General features: G+C 39.8%; 1 protein-coding gene across 3 annotated transcripts; it reads right to left on the bottom strand.

The window, feature by feature from the left end:
- Window positions 1-33: 33 nt before the first annotated feature.
- On the bottom strand, window positions 34-4739 carry LOC133734337 (probable disease resistance protein RPP1). Of its 3 annotated transcripts, XM_062161968.1 has the most exons (3): window positions 3952-4739; window positions 3474-3861; window positions 34-1159 (listed from the first exon to the last, which is right to left on the bottom strand). In XM_062161968.1, exons 1-3 carry the CDS (start codon window positions 4061-4063, stop codon window positions 475-477), a joined length of 1185 nt encoding a protein of 394 aa, XP_062017952.1. In that variant the 5' UTR covers window positions 4064-4739; the 3' UTR covers window positions 34-474. The 3 variants fall into 3 exon arrangements, with proteins under 3 accessions (XP_062017952.1, XP_062017951.1, XP_062017950.1); XM_062161967.1 differs by having other exon boundaries at window positions 36-1075; window positions 3474-4737; XM_062161966.1 differs by having other exon boundaries at window positions 38-1159; window positions 3474-4439.
- Window positions 4740-16713: the final 11974 nt, after the last annotated feature.

The following is a 16713-nucleotide window of genomic DNA, read 5'->3' as shown; positions in this document are numbered from 1 at the left end:
ATAGTGCTAATTTAAGCCCGTTCTCACGCTGATCGCCTTGGAGCTCAATTATTTTGCCAAGCTCTTTGTCCTGAACCCTTTTTGCTATTGCAGCAGAACTCTTAATTCTCAAACTGAAGTCTCTCTTCAGTCCTTGAACTGTCGTCAGGTACTTCCTTCCATCAAGACTCCTCTGGGAAGGTACTTTCAAAGAGCATTCAATCTCGCATTACGAAACCGGTTAGTTCAAGAACACTCTTGTCCGATTTCGCATTGTCCTTCTCGCTATACGACGACTCGAGGACAATAGAATTTATAAGCACAAGAAGAGAAGGAATTTTTAAATAACTAAAGAAATCACCTTTTAATCCACAAGATAATACTAATTGGTTAACCGATGGGGATAATTGCCAGTACATAAAGGAAGAGAATGCTATTCATTTTCATTTTTTATATTTCGTTATAAAGGAAACAATTTTGTTGATGGCTATTTGCCTATCCAGAAGATTGGTATTCCTGACCCAAATAGTAGTTGAGAAGAGTAGGGGGCTTAACAAGCCAATGTTTTTCTTCGGGGTTTGATAAAGCATGTGTGGCAAGTTTCTCAGCAATAACATTAGCCTTCTGGTGAACAAGAGAAAATAGAGACTGCTGAAAGCTGCGTGACATATATAGAATCTCACTAATGATCTGACCAAATGAGGAGGAGGAGGAAGAGGAGGAGAAAGAGGAGAAGGAGGAAGTGTCGGACTCATCAGAAGCAGTAGAAGTTTGCAGAGCATTCACAACACGTACGGAGTCACCCTCAAAACAAACACGTGGCCAACCCAGTTCCTTAGCTAGACACAGAGCCTCAAGTGCTGCCATAGCCACCACATCGCCCTCTGATTCAACATTAACCAACCTGCACTTTGCTGCCACAAAACGTCCCTTCGCATCCCGAGCAACCACACCTAATCCTCCCTTCCTCACAGTATAGGCACCATCATAATTTATCTTAAGATAACCCTCAGCTGGACGGGACCAATTGACTTGCAGCACACTAGGTGGTGGTGGTCTTGGAATAATATCTATAGCTGTTACCACAAGTGGATCCCTGATTTCATCCACGGACAACTTGGGGTTAGATACTTGATCTGCGATCTCTTTAACGATACGTTTGATAAGTCGAGATTCATTCCTATCATTTAAAGCATATATACAAAATAGTTAGTAGATCCATACACATTATTACACCTTCCAATACAAGTGTAGTGTCAAATGCTTGTTGTCCTTCATGTTCTATTAATCAAATATATGTAGTGTTCTTCAAGATATGAATAAATCTATATCACACTACCTAGTATAGTAGTACAGGTCTTAACCAGTAATGACTTGCATGTGTGTCTGAACACTCTTATTTGCATACATTTGGTAGTGTAGTTTCATGACCTGAACCATTTGTTTTTTGAATTAATCTTTAAAGTTCATGTCTAAAAAAAGTTATCCAAATTAAAGATCGTTAACTCATCCAGCTATACCAGATAAATGAACGTCTTTGATGAAAGTTAACCGATTCACGACTTATCATCCATTTATTTGATGCAATTCCATGAATAAATTATTTATTTTTATATTAATTTTTTGCAAATATGATTTTCAAATATTGATTTAAAAGAAAGAGATTAATTTTTTTTCCCCAATATAATCTTGTTTATGTACATAATATATATGGAAAGAGTTGAGCTTTTTGATTGGTCTAAATGGTCAGAGAAGGATAAAAATTGAGTTAGGATTTTGATATAACATATAAAGATAATGAGGTTATTGATGTAATTGAGTGACTTGGTGATTAGGTGTTTCCCAGATAGATGTATTAGAGCACTTTTAGCAATTTTATAGTTTAATTTTAGCCAAAATAGCTAAAAATCTTTTTGGCTAGCCACTTTAAAATACGTCTGCATCAGTTCTCTATATTTTAGCTTGTATTTATATAAGTTATTGAATGAAGGAAAAATTGTTTGAAGACATTTCTAAATGACACAGGATAACTTAAAGCTTTGTTTGGTTAGCGGAAAGGAAATCAATTCCTTAAGAAACTTCATGGGAAAGGAAAATAAATTTCCCACTAGCTTTCCCCTCCGCTGTTTGGAAATATTGGGAAAGCAAGGGGAAAAGATATGTTGTTTCCATTTTAGTGTTTGGTTTGTATAAGAAAATGAGACTAAATTATACTAATATTCCATTTATATCCTCAAATATAAAAACACGAATCATAAACTTTCAAAATAAAATTGTCAATAACAATTTTTAACAAGGATATAAACGTATTTTTATCATATAATTAATGCACATTTAATGCTGGGATAGTGGGAGGGAAAATGAATCATTTGGAGGATGAGGATTCACTTTCTCCCATATTTTCCCTTCTCAAAGGAAAGTTGTTCCTTTTCTTGTGTACACCAAACATAGGAAAGGAATACATTTCATTTCCCAAGCCCTCAATTCTAAGGCTGTAAATAGGCTCGATACAGCTCGTGTTCGACTCGTATTCGGCTCGATTTTAGCTCGTTCGGCTAGTGTTCGTAAGATAAATGAGCCGAAAGATATATTCGGCTAGTCTAGCTCATGAGTAGCTCGAGTTTGTTAAAGCTAGACGTTTGTTAAAACTCGACTCATGAAAATTTATAGTATAAATAAAAATATAATTTTTCTAATCTCAAATCTTTAATTCTTTTTATTATATTCCTTTTCAATTAGAAGAGAATCTGAGATTTTAAGTAAAATATATTACAATAAAGTCAAAAGGGATTTGTGTGATGATTAGACATCAAATTTTGGATTATTATTTTAAATTTTCTTTCTTTCTTTTTTAATTTTTAAATTTAAAGTCAAATGAACCCAGCTGAGCCTATTTAAGCTCGATCTTGTCCAATAAATCGAGCCGAGCAGAGCCGAGCCTAGCTCGGGCTTAAGAAAAATATTCAAGCCGAGCCGAGCTTAAGCATGGAAAAAAAAAAAAATTCAAGCTTTAATTTAGCCCGGCTCGAGCTCGATAAAAAACAAATGAGCCGAACAAGATCACCCTGGTATTCGCTCCGGTTCGGCTCATTTACACCCCTACTCAATTCCATGAAACAAAAGGAATGTTTTAAATTTACAAATATAATAGAGAGCCTTATCTCGCTCTCTATATTTAAGAGCGAGATAGCTAAAAGTTAAAATGGAGAGTTACTTTAGAAGTTTGGTGCAACTGCTAAAATTTATATAAAAAAAGAAAAACTAAATATGGTCTCCAAAATAGCTAAGGAAGCAAGATCGAGAGTCTGCTAGAGATGCTCTTATGTTTTTTATTTTTTTTGATCAAAAGATGCTCTTATGTTTTGAGTCAATAAAGTTTATTTTTCAATAATAATAAAAAAAAAAGATAATGAACCAAAAGAATAACAAATAAAAAAAAATAAAAAAAATCCTAGCTATTATCGGCAGCAAAACATCAAAAGAGTTGAACATACTGATCCTTCACGGGCCAGCCGGATAAATTCGCCGCTTCAGAAAGAGCTGCACCCCATCTACGCACAATCATAATATCATGCTCAAAATTGAGTTCATGTTGGGCAAGTGCCTTACCAAAAGTACCTCTCAGGTGTCGTACATCAGAGGGTTTCACTTTGTAAAAAATTGGCCTAACCATCTGTCCTTTTGATTCTCTACATCCAAGGATCTCAACAAGCTCGTCCAAACACCATGGTGATTCTGCATAGTTTTCAGAGAACACGATGACAGACATCCTTGAGTCATTGATTGCTCGGAAAAGTGCTCGAGATATGTCTTCTCCTCTTTTGAGCCCATCGTCTATGAAGGTCTTGATTCCTTTGTTGCGCAAAGCTGTGTGTAAATGCCCTGTAAAATTCGAGCGTGTATCGTCACCTCTAAAACTCAGAAACACATCGTGTTTGTATGAAATGGGGACTGAAGAAGGAGGAGAACAACCAGCACCAGAAGAAGAGGGTACTTGATCAGTTCTACCAGCCATATTGCAAACTTCTTGGATGCAAGAGCTAACTAAACAGATCGAAACAGCCCTCAGCCAAGTGCTTTTCATCTCTATAGCTGTTACATATTATATATATGCGTGTGTGTACATAAATATTTGTCAGTTTCTGCTTCTTATTGCCGGCCAAAAAATAATAATATATATGTAAGAAACATGATCGGAAAGCGTTGGGAAGTTCGTATTAGAATTGATATTAATGTATATCTCTTCCAAGAAATTTCCTTTGATATATGCATTATTGGATTCTCCACCACCTCCAATATGATCAGGCTAGGGACTCTAGGCCACTATGGCACTACCCATATGTATGGCTTCAGCAGTAAAATGAAATTGTGATAATATCTCGATTTTCCTGGCCATTTGGAACACAGAAGAGAAAGATCAAAAAGAAAAACTTCCCTGCCTAGGAAGGTAAAATTTTTAGGAGCTTTTATTTCCAATCTTCACCTTCCAAGTTCCTTTGCGTCTGATGATGTTATGATTGTTAGGAAAGCAATTGAATTGAACTTACTTGTGTTTGAGACTGGAAGAATATTTGGAGGTGGATTGCAAGTTGGTTCTCAATTATCTTTCCTCTCCAACTCTAGTGGCTTGGCAGGTGAAGATTGTATGGAATAATTGCTTACATCGTATATCTCAAATGTATTTTAGAGCCTATATACATTATGTGAGAGTAATCCAGTGGAAAATCTGCTAGCAAATCACTGAATGTTTGCTTAGAGGTATGTCTAGTGGGACTCATTTCCTCTATTATTTCTTCTTTTTGTAAGAATGATTGGTCGAGCATGCGAACTATCGTTTTTGTTGGTTAGGAGGGTTAGACTGGTTGTTTGCCTTTCTTTTGCTGTATTCTTTTTGTCATTTTCTTTTGTTGTTTGTAAGGTGAAGGTCCACGCATCTAATGAAGCACGAGCTAGAAACAGGCATACATGGTGTGACTGACTAAATCAAGGTAATCTTCCAACAATGTAACCGGCGTTATGACCGACCAACTATTTTCCACATAGATCCTCTATTGAGTAGAGGACAATTTTCCACCAATGTTACTAATGGTATAATCGACCATAATAGGGAAATTTTCCATCAATGTGTAGGTATAAGGTTTACACTTGATGTGTTGGCATCCCTATACAAAGCACTGAAGAAGCCTACAAAGTTCATCAAAACTGATCTCGGAGAATTTCAGGTAATTGCATCTCATGCATAAGCACGGGATTGCACCATGTGTTGCAATCCCCGAGTCAGTCCTAGTCAACCCTACATTTTTGGGAGTCCAATTTTGGAAAGTATCTTTTGGTTTTTAGATTTTATTTTACAAAGATATTTTTCAACTGATAAAATCGTGCTTTTGAAGTCCTAGGTGATTTAGGATTTGTTTATTTTAATTGGATATCTTTTATTAAAAATCTTTCCTAGTAGGAGTCCAATTAGGGTTAAGTCTTAATTGTTGAGAATTTATTTTCTCCTCAATATATTCAGAAAAGTAGCGTTGATTGTGTAGGGATTTTGATGCAAGAATTATTGTGTGTCTTGCTTGCTTAGAAAGAGTTCCATAGGAGTCCATGAAACACTTGTTTCGTGTCTAAGTGTTTCGTTGTTCATTCATATACATGCATTGATTCTCTCGAGATCAGTAGAGAAGATTGGTGGTGCAAGTGGAGCGATATTTGTAGATCGTTCAAGTGAAGAAGAAGGTCAAGATTCAAGACAAGCACCTCTCTAGTGAGTCTAGAGATTGTAGCCGCGTAGAGAGCTATATGTGTTTGTAAAGAACCATATCCTTCATCAATAAGTTGATTTATTTTATTTGGGTTCTCAAGAGTAAGAGCCCCTCAGTGTTTTTAATTTCAAAATTGAGGTTTTCACTGCGTAACCAAAATTGTGCTTTCTGTGTGAATTTTTTGATTTCTGCCCAGTAAGGATTGCAACGTGTCTATCAATCCCCGTTTTCCAGAAAACACATTATGTCCTTGTATTTTCACTTGGCATTAGAGCGGGTTCTAAAGCTTTTTAGTAGATCCGAGGACAGGATGGAACGTGAATTTGACAGAGCTGCTGGTTCGATAAATTGTCCCCCATGTTTTGATGGTGGAGATTACTCGCAATGGAAGATCATGATGAGGTTCAAGCCCAAGAAAAATGTACAAAATGTTGGTTTCTCTTCTGTTAAAATGAAAGAAGTAGATGATAGTGGTTCTGTGGATTTAGCTTTACTAACCAAAGAATTTAATAAATTTCTTAAAAATAAAAACTCCTTTAGGAGTACTTCAGAAAGTATATCTGAAAAACGTTTTGACAAAAACACCAAAGTCAATAATTTTGATCAAAAGAAAAGTGTTGTTGAAAAACCTAAATGTTATGAATGTGGTGGTATTGGTCATATCTCTTCTGATTGTGGAAACAGAAAATATAGCTCACAAAATAACAGGGCTCTTAAGTCAACTTGGAGTGATAGCGATGAAGGCTCTCAATCTGAGAATAAAGAGGTAAATCTTGCTCTTACTTCCTCTCTTAATATTGATTTTTCTGATGACTCTGACTTGGAAGATGATACTCTTGATGAAGAAACAAATGAAAAGTGTAAGCAATTGTATAATGCTTCAAAAATTGTTCTTCGAAAAAATAACAAACTTGAAGAAGAAGTTGAATCTTTAAGAGTGGAAAAGATGAAAATTGAGCAAAAATTTGATACTTCTTTAAAAGAATGGGAAAAAGAACGTACTGATCTTGTTGATAAGATTAAAGTTTTGCAAGGTGAGGTCAAATCTCAAGATTGAGACAAGGAGCATGATGAGCTTATTAACAAAATCAAAATTTTGCAGGTTGAAGTCAAGGCTTAGTCCACTCTAAATGTTTCACTAACCCTTGAAAATGAGAAATTGCAGGATGAGCTATTGAAAGTCAAGGAAAGCTTCAACAAGTTTTCTATAGGGTCTAAAAAGGTCTCTAAGATGATTGGATTTGGTAAATCTCATTGCAACAAAGAAGGTTTAGGGTGCAACAAAGAAGGGTTAGGGTATGAAGGTGAGTCTTGCAAGCCCTTGACCTTTGTAAAAGGTGTTGAATGTGGAAATTCCTTGGGACAACCACAAGCTTCAAATGACAATGATTCTAGTCCCAAGTTGCCCAAAAGATCAGAACCTAAAATGACCCTTAAAACCTATCAGAAAGTTGCTCAGGTAAGTTCTGACAGTCACACCTCTGTGCGTCAGCCCATGTATGTTCATAACTCTAAAAATTTTACTCCCGCTTGTCATTTTTGCGGAAAATTGGGACACATACATCCTATGTGTAATATACTTCGCAGGGTCACTCAAAATCAGAGGAAAGCATCAAAAATTAGCCCAACTGCATCGCTGCAAGCTTAGCTGAAAGAGCATCTGAAGTTGATTAACAGGATTGCAGAACGTATTGCAATCCCCAAAGAGCAGAATTTGAAGTAGAAGCAAATCTGGATTAAAAAAGGTTCTAATAATTGTTACTCTGCTCATATGGATAATCTTGATAATATGCTTGAGCTTGCGTTGTTCCTACTAAACATAAATTGGTTTATTCGTTTACTAAGCCCTTAAACACAGCTCGATTTGAATCACTTAGAAGCACCATTGGTGGATGCTCTAAGTATTGATACTCACACTTTGTTTGGTCCATTTTGCATGAATTCATAGTGTATGATATCATACTAGTATAAGTGCATTACGCTTTTTATTTCTGCATTTTGTTTTCAGTTTTCTGGAAAATCAGGATTGCATGTGTGGTTTGTATCCCTACGTGTCTTACAGCAATCGAATTGAACTTAGATTGACAAGTGTTCTGATACTTTCCTTAAATATGATTGTGATGAGTCGAATAACATGTTTTGAATGGGGTATTGGATCACTTTGTAATCTTGAGCATGAACAACATATTCTTTATCACTTTGTATTCTCACATGCACACATACTCTTTTGTGGTGGTACGTATCCTCTTGGTTGATTTGATTTTAGTTCACACATACTAAGTGAGTGAATATTGTTGTTGCTCCCTGTTAAAAATGTACAAATATTTGGAGTAAGGTCAGGCTATTCCCAAAGTAAACAGGTCTTGGTCGTGGTGAACGATATGAGGTTTAGGAAGAAAAGGGAATGGTTTCGTCACCCCGGTGGATTGTGAAACTATTGACTCGAGTTGATATGTCCTTTGGGATGTCCTTGTTACATCTAGTACCCTAAAGTCAACTGACTTGGGAGTTGCTGGCATAAAACTTGTTACATGAGTCTTAGTTTTCTTGAAAAAAAAAAAAATGTAAAAAAGTTTCATAGTGTGTGAAAGGCAAAAAGAAAAAATATTATGCCCACACGGTGTCATAAGGGGAGATTTGAGTTGATTGTGATTATCTTTTTTCACTTCTTATGTGTGTTCTACTTTCTCTGATTATGAGATTCTTACAAACCCCACTTTGAGCTATGTTCACTTACACAACAAAGGTACAGAATACTCGATCATCTTCTTGCTTATTTTGTTGTTGTCAAAATCTCTTCACTCATGTGACCTTAACTTATTACTTTCATGTTTGAGGATTGGTGCTAACACTCTTGTCTAAAAGCTATGCTTTTGTCTCTGTCATTTGTACAAGGATACAAACCCACTCATTGTGTGTTTGCATTTCATTCTTGCATCTTTCATAGCATGATCACACTTAGGGGGAGTATTGATACTTGGACTATTTCCAACTAATTGATTATACATAGCTTCCGCTACATAAGTTGCCTTTGTCATTCTAGACAAAAAGGGGGAGATATTGGTGAATTTGATCAACTTGTGTTTTGATTGTTTAAATATTTTGATATTGATCTTGAAATTGTGCTGACACTCCTATGCCTTATCTTTAACTTGCTTTCTACAAGGTGTGTTGATAAGTGTTTTAGGAAAGGCACATTGCTGATGGAATGTGATGATCTTCAAGTACTTGTTGAGGGGGAGTGTGCCTAAAATAGGATGTTTTGTATAGGAATGCCAAATGGGGAGATTGTAGGTATAAGGTTTATACTTGATGTGTTGGCATCCCTATACAAAGCACTGAAGAAGCCTACAAAGTTCATCAAAACTGATCTCGGAGAATTTCAGGTAATTACATCTCATGCATAAGCACGGGATTGCACCATGTGTTGCAATCCCCGAGTCAGTCCTAGTCAACCCTACATTTTTGGGAGTCCAATTTTGGAAAGTATCTTTTGGTTTTTAGATTTTATTTTACAAAGATATTTTTCAACTGATAAAATCGTGCTTTTGAAGTCCTAGGTGATTTAGGATTTGTTTATTTTAATTGGATATCTTTTATTAAAAGATCTTTCCTAGTAGGAGTCCAATTAGGGTTAAGTCTTAATTGTTGAGAATTTATTTTCTCCTCAATATATTCAGAAAAGTAGCGTTGATTGTGTAGGGATTTTGATGCAAGAATTATTGTGTGTCTTGCTTGCTTAGAAAGAGTTCCATAGGAGTCCATGAAACACTTGTTTCGTGTCTAAGTGTTTCATTGTTCATTCATATACATGCATTGATTCTCTCGAGATCAGTAGAGAAGATTGGTGGTGCAAGTGGAGCGATATTTCCAGATCGTTCAAAATTCGGGATAATTGGAAAAGATATTGATATGTGTTGGAAACTTGCCATGGTAGTGAACAAAGATGAAAATGGTTGAATGCTTGAATGTATGGAGAGAATTGGGTTGTCAATAAAATTGGTTTGTCTGTTATTAATTTTGGGAAAAATGTTGTTCTGCAAGAATGGACAAAGAGAGACCAATTTTTTGGTTTTTGACAAGTTAACTAAAATTGTGTGTGATGTGAAAGGAAGTGAGCAATTATCGATGTTGGAAGGGTGTTGATAATGGAAATGGTGGATTTTATTTGATTGAGCTAGATTAGGATATTGGATTAATGTTCATGAAATAAGGTTAAAAATCGGAGTACTCTAGTGTCGCCATATCCCGAAGTTATCGTAAGAATGTGATCATTCGGGAATGGTAATTACTATTTATTTGCTATTATTCAACGATCGAGTAAAAAGGGTCAAACCGGTTGACTTGGAATACATTAAGAAAATAAGTATAATCACCATATCCCGAAAGGAGTTTGAAAGGCGAAATCATTCGGGAATGGTAATTATTATTTAATTGCTTAAGGTTTAGAAGCTAAATAAATTGAGGTCAAACTGGTTGACCGAAATTTTAACCTGGAAAGAAGTGTGATCACCATCTCCCGAATAAGTTTACTACGTTAAGTGAATTGTTCGGGAATGGTTACCATTAAATATCGATTCAAGTTAAATTGGTAACTCATATAGAAATTAAGCAAATGAGTTATGAATTGAGTACTTATCGGATTTAGTTTTTGTTAAAGGACTCGAGCTTATGCACTTAGATTTGGACAAATGATCGAAAGTCGGGAACGAACCCGAATGTGGACGAGCACTCCATATCCTGGTAGGGTGAGCTGTCCCTTCCTTGTTAGAGGCTTTTCTGTGTGTGGAATGCACTAGTAAAATAGTATGTTGCCTGTAAATACGTTTTTGGTTGTTCATTAGTCGATGCCTCGTGATATCTGTGTTTCCATAACTGATATTTACTGATTACGAAAACCAAGGCTAGACTTGTATGTTGAGCTACTGTACCCCATTGTATGTTTGTACTTGTGACCTGAAAGTGAATGGGACATAGACGCGTAGATTCCTAGGGATCCCACGGTGTCGATAACCGTGAACCTCCGGAGGGGGCCGTGCTCCTATGTTTGTCGAGGAAGGGTGAGTACAGATAGTGAACCAGTCATAGGAGACCCAGGGCCAGGAAATGGACACTTTCGCTACTTGTAGTTACAAGGACTACAGAGTAGTTGGCCGGTTCTCGAAGGATGACGAACCGGGTCGATCACCGATTTGTTTGTGTTTTGCCGGCAGGTAAGTATCTCGGAGCTCCAAATTGTGTGAAGCATACTGTATATGCTTTATAAAAGAAATAAATGTTTGTGGTTGCCTCTTTTTAAAGTATTTTCGATAAACGTGCACAATATTATGTAGTAAATATTTTCAAGTATATTATTTTTCAAACCTAGCATGGTTGGGTCGGCCCATACTGGGCATACGAGGACGAAAGCTCACCCCTACAACAGTGTGCAGGTTTCGAGCATGTGGTCGGGGAGCGTACAGATCCACTACTAGGATTTTTGCCTTAGACATCGGCCAGAAACCGATGTTAAAAAAAAAACCATCCGATGTCTTAGTGGGTGATGTTAAAGATCAGGAAATCCTAGACATCGGTATGTAGCCGATGTTAAAAATGACTGTAGACATCAGTTTCTTATAAGCTCCCGATGTATAAAATGACTCTAGACATCATTTGATTTATACAAAACTGATTTTGTTTCCTACTATGACATCGTTTTACATAAGAAATTGATTTATTTATCAGTATTAGACATATGTTTTATAGATAGAACTGATGTCCTTTGTCATTTATAACATCAGTTTGTTATTTCAAATTGTTGTATGTTTTCGTTCTTTTTGCTTCAATTTCTATTTTAGAAGTGATTACTAAATCAGTTTCTTTGCTAGAGAATAAGTTTCACAATGAGAATACCAGTGGTAAGCAAAAGAAAATTCTCATTAATACTATTGATAAAAAGAGTACAAAGAGTAGGGAGAAGGGACGTATGGCCTAAACTTCTCCATATACAACAACAAAAGAAAAGAACAAGATTGAAGTCTTCTAAACTTCTCCATATACAACAGCTAATAATGCCTCTGCTTTGCTCTGTTCTTTTGCAAGTTGATCCTACAAACAAAATGCAACCCCGATGATACACCTTATCAGCAATATCAGCCTAAGAAATAACAAAGTGAAAAACTAATTGGATTATCATTTTCCTAGATAACTCCTTATGATTATTCTACAACAAGTCGTTATACTGCACTTGCTGTTTCTCTACCTCTTAACAACCCAACATCCATATAGAATAGCTTGAGAAGGAAACTTAAGCTATTCATATAACACAAGGCAGTACATATCATGGTGCTTTTTGTCACATTGCATCATATTGAGGAGGAACAGATGCTTTACCTCTCAATTTGACTAACAAGGGAACTCAAGCAACTGTACGTATGAAGGGCCTTATTCTTTAGGTCGTCAAACTCTATCTTAACCTTAAAATCACCTAGATGACATTTTGTAGATCGAGCCTCTTCTGTAAAGTGAAGACTCTGGGCCATTTTTAAAGCTTCTACCTGAAAAGGAAAGCAGAGAAGTATTAATTTTTTTTATATATATATATATATATATATATATATATATATATATATATATATATATATATATATATATATATATATATATTCAAGAATAATGAACTGATAAACAGCATGAATTCCTAATAACTCATTTGGGATAACCAATAATAACTCTCATGAGCTATTTACTCTTTTAACCCAAAGCTACTATCATGGGCAGACATCCTTCTCTCTAGGCAAAGATAATTTTCACAGCATTAGCCTAACAATATGTGTATGATATAGACTTCAAAGACCCTCTTAACATCTATAAAGCTTCAAGTTCCAAACCCAACATGTACACATCAACCAAATTTATTGTATAGACTTCTTTTATACTGTTGAAGTTTGAAAACCTGCAACTAAAAACAGCATCTCGGTATCAGTTGAAGAAACCACCAAAACGGTAGACAACAAGCATCTCTTTTTATTTGGGCAAAGTATGGGAATAAATGAGAGAAAGATCCCAAATTTAAGTTTATTATAGTTATGGACAACCAAACATCAACTACCAACAAAAAAATTATTACAAAATTGAACTGAAATCTGAGGAATCTACCAGAATATATTGCAGAAAATCTAATAAAATACTGAAGCAAAGATCATATTGTGCTATTCCCCTTAAGAGAATCACACATGTTGTGCTGCATAAATGAAAATTTCTAAGACCCCACATGAAGAAAATATGCCCGTGTTAACGTTTGGATCCGTGGGGATCTAATTAACGATAAGTAAAGAGAGATAGAGAGAGTTGACACGAGATGTATAGTGGTTCGCCTCCGCATGAGCGGGAGACTACGTCCACTTGAATGTTTATACTAGTGTGCCGAGCCTTGCGGCCTAACAAGATTACAAGAGATGTAATGGGGTGTTGTGGAATGAATGGTGTTTAAGTGGGAGGAGAGTTCCTTTTATAAGTGAAGGAAGCCATCTCCTTTACACGGTTTTCGATGTGGGACAAGCAAACAACTATTCTAGTATAGAAATGCATATTGTGGAGGCAACTTGGCAAGGGCGGGAATGTGGCTTCCCGGTGGCGGATTTGCGACTTCCGGATACCGCCGCGTAGCCTGAACATAGGGCTACACGATGCATGTCTCGGTTGGGCCTTGCCATGTCTTGTGGATGTCCCAAAGTGGGTGTTACTTATGCTTGGTGATGTAGAGAACTAGCCTTGCTAGTGGAGGTATCTACAAGTCCCCGAAGTCCCCGAGTAAGAGTAGCTTCTTGGTTGGGGAGTTCAAATCATGAAGTCATCAAGCATAAGTAACATCCGAGAGGCGCACGGCCCCTACAAGTCCCTGAGCTCCGCAAGCAAGAAGGGACTCGCCGTCCTGCATCACAAAAGACAAAAAAGTTCGTATATGTAGTTACATCGGCGGTGCACTAATGTATGAAGTGCATGAGATAATGGGGCGTCGCCCTGCCTCACGGCGGTAGGTCGTAGACTATAGACTCGTGGAGCCCGGAGGCTAGACCATATGTAGGAAAACGTGAAAAAGTGTGGTGCCCGGAGGCTAGACCATATGTATGAAGCATTGTGAGCCGAGAGCGTAACTAAAGCATGTTGGATAAGCGGAGCGAGTTAGGTGTTCGAGCGAGTTGGGTGTAGGCGCTGTATGAGCGTGCGGGGCGTTGCCCAAGCGAGTCGCGGCCATGCTTTGATACCCAAGCGAGTCGTAACCGTTTCGCAAGCGTTTATCCGAGCATGTTTAATTGAGCTATAAGTGTCACAAGGTTCACAATGAATGTCACATGAAAGTGAATTTAAGCATGTATGTGTGTAGCATGTACTTGTAGGAAAGTTGCTAACTAATAACATGTTGCAGGCATGCTTAAGGGTTATAGAGACATGTATAGTCATGGCATCAGCGGTAGCTCAAATTGCAAGAGCGCAAGAGATAAGAGGAAGGCACTTATCTGGCGGATGCGGTGTTTCGATGTCGAAGTTGGGCGGAGGCCTGCAGTGGGCGGAGGCCTGGGGTAGGCAGAACTGTGCCTTGCCGTTGAAGTTGGCCGGCAGTGTCTCAGAGCTCAGCGAGGCTACAGTTGGCGGTGCTGAGGTGACGGCCGGTGCTGGTGCTAGCGGTAACGTTCCAGAAGAGGCTGGTGGCGGTTGTGATCCCTCTGGAGGAGGACTCGCCGTCGGAAGGATTGGCTGGCGGAAGCTTTGTCTGGCGGAGCGGAGGTTTGGCCAGCGTTGAAGCTCGGTGGAGCGGAGCACCTGCGGAGAGGATGATCGAAGATGGAATGGTGGTGGCCATGGTGAACAGATGATCTCCATGGGTGCCCAGACCAGGTGGGGGATGCTCAGCGGAGATGGAGTTCGGCGGTGAACAGTCCAGCGGAGCGGAGCTGGCTAGCGGGGTCTGGATGAGTTTCCGCTGGAGATTGGCGGTGCTGCCACCTGGCGGTGTCTCAATCCGCTGGCGATGGTGGTGAAGTTGCAGGCGCTTGATGGGAGAGAGGAAGCCTGTTTGGCGGTGCCTGCTGGGCGGACTGCCCTTGTGCTTGCCGCTAAGGAGTTTAGCGGGGGAATCCGGCGGTGCTAGGTTGCCGCTGATGGTTGGTATCTGGCGTTGTTTTGCTGCTAGCGGTGTTGGCTTGGCCGGGAGCTAGCCGGAAGTTGATTGCTTGACGAGCGCTGGTGGTTGCTCCTAGCAACATGGTGGCTGGCGGAGCTTGTGCTGGCGGTCGATGCTAGCTGCTGCGTTTTGCAGGTCTGTTGGTGATTGGCACTTTGGCGGATGGCTCGCTGGCGGTAGCTCTCGCTGGCGGAGGGGTCGCTGGAGGTAGGGTTGCTAGCGGATGGCGCGCTGGCGGTAAAGGAGCTAGGTGGAGAGAGAGCTCAGCGGAGGAGCCTGGCAGTTGGAGGAGATCGAGCTCAGCGGAGAGTCGATGGAATTGGAGTTTAGCGGAGCCTTGAGCTCAGCGGAAGCTTTTGGCTAGCGGTGCCCCCTAGCGGTGAAGCTAGCTGTCTGGCGGAGGATGCCAGTAGAGTAGCCATCGGAGGAGAGGGCAGCGGAGAAACCAGCGATGATGGCCACTGGTTGGCCGGCGGAAGACTCGCCGGCGGAGGATGCTGGTTAGCAGAGCTCTTAGTCAGCAGTGGTCTTCGCCGGCGGTTAAGCGGAGCGGCTGCGATGCTTGTTGGAGAATGGTGCTCCTGGCGGAGCGTTGCCTTAGCGGTTGCCGGAGCGTTGCCGGTCGAGGCTTGCCTAGCGGAGCGGAGCGTGGTGCTCGGCGGTTGAAGCGCCAGCTAGCGGTGGTGCCTGGTAGAGCAGAGCTGGCTAGCGGAGGGAGCAGCAGTTAGGTCCGGCGGAGCTGCAAAGTAGAGCTGAGGCTCCGAGCTCGAGTTCAGCGGAGATGCTCGGCGGAAGAGCTCGGCGGTGACCTGGAGGTTGGTGGAGGACTCCGAAGAGGAGCTGTGGAGCGGCGGTGATGTTGATCAGACCTGTGCAGCGGAGCAGATCGTTATCTTCATACCCTGTTGGGCGTTGACTTTTGAGTTGGGCGTTGACCCGCCATGGTCAGCGGAGATCAAAAGTTGATTAAGCCATGATGGGCGTTGACCGACTCCGCCGGGCGCTGACCAGCCATGGTCGGCGTTGACTTGGCCGCTAAGGATATGTTGAGATGTCTTAACTCAATGGTAAGTGTGACGAAGCCTTTGTGTGACGGCTTCCCACAGACGATGCCAAATGTTAACGTTTGGATCTGTGGGGATCTAATTAACGATAAGTAAAGAGAGATAGAGAGAGTTGACACGAGATGTATAGTGGTTCGCCTCCGCATGAGCGGGAGACTACGTCCACTTGAATGTTTATACTAGTGTGCCGAGCCTTGCGGCCTAACAAGATTACAAGAGATGTAATGGGGTGTTGTGGAATGAATGGTGTTTAAGTGGGAGGAGAGTTCCTTTTATAAGTGAAGGAAGCCATCTCCTTTACATGGTTTTCGATGTGGGACAAGCAAACAACTATTCTAGTATAGAAATGCATATTGTGGAGGCAACTTGGCAAGGGCGGGAAGGTGGCTTCCCGGTGGCGGATTTGCGACTTCCGGATACCGCCGCGTAGCCTGAACATAAGGCTACACGATGCATGTCTCGGTTGGGCCTTGCCATGTCTTGTGGATGTCCCAAAGTGGGTGTTACTTATGCTTGGTGATGTAGAGAACTGGCCTTGCTAGTGGAGGTATCTACAGCCATAATATACAGACAAGCCCCAAAAGCCACTCTCCGTGTCAACCCCACAAAACCAAAGACCCCATTCATCAAACCTAAAGAGATATGCAACTATATCATACACTTGCAATTTGAATAAAAGAAACCCAGTTCCAAACTGGGAGCAATCAGCCAAAACTAAGCCTAGAAATCAAAACCCATATAGTATAACTGA

The sequence above is a fragment of the Rosa rugosa genome, chromosome 2 (assembly GCF_958449725.1).
Source record: "Rosa rugosa chromosome 2, drRosRugo1.1, whole genome shotgun sequence".
Classification (NCBI taxonomy): Eukaryota; Viridiplantae; Streptophyta; class Magnoliopsida; order Rosales; family Rosaceae; genus Rosa; species Rosa rugosa.
Note: the sequence above shows the minus strand (reverse complement) of the source record. Positions and strands in the feature narration are given on the sequence as shown.

Excerpts from the sequence above, each read along its gene's own strand:
- LOC133734337 (XM_062161966.1), bottom strand. The coding sequence starts at position 4,063 with ATGAAAAGCACTTGGCTGAGGGCTGTTTCGATCTGTTTAGTTAGCTCT. Across the intron at positions 1,160-3,473 it reads GGCTGGCCCGTGAAGGATCA|GAATGAATCTCGACTTATCA; the intron begins GTATGTTCAACT and ends TTTAAATGATAG.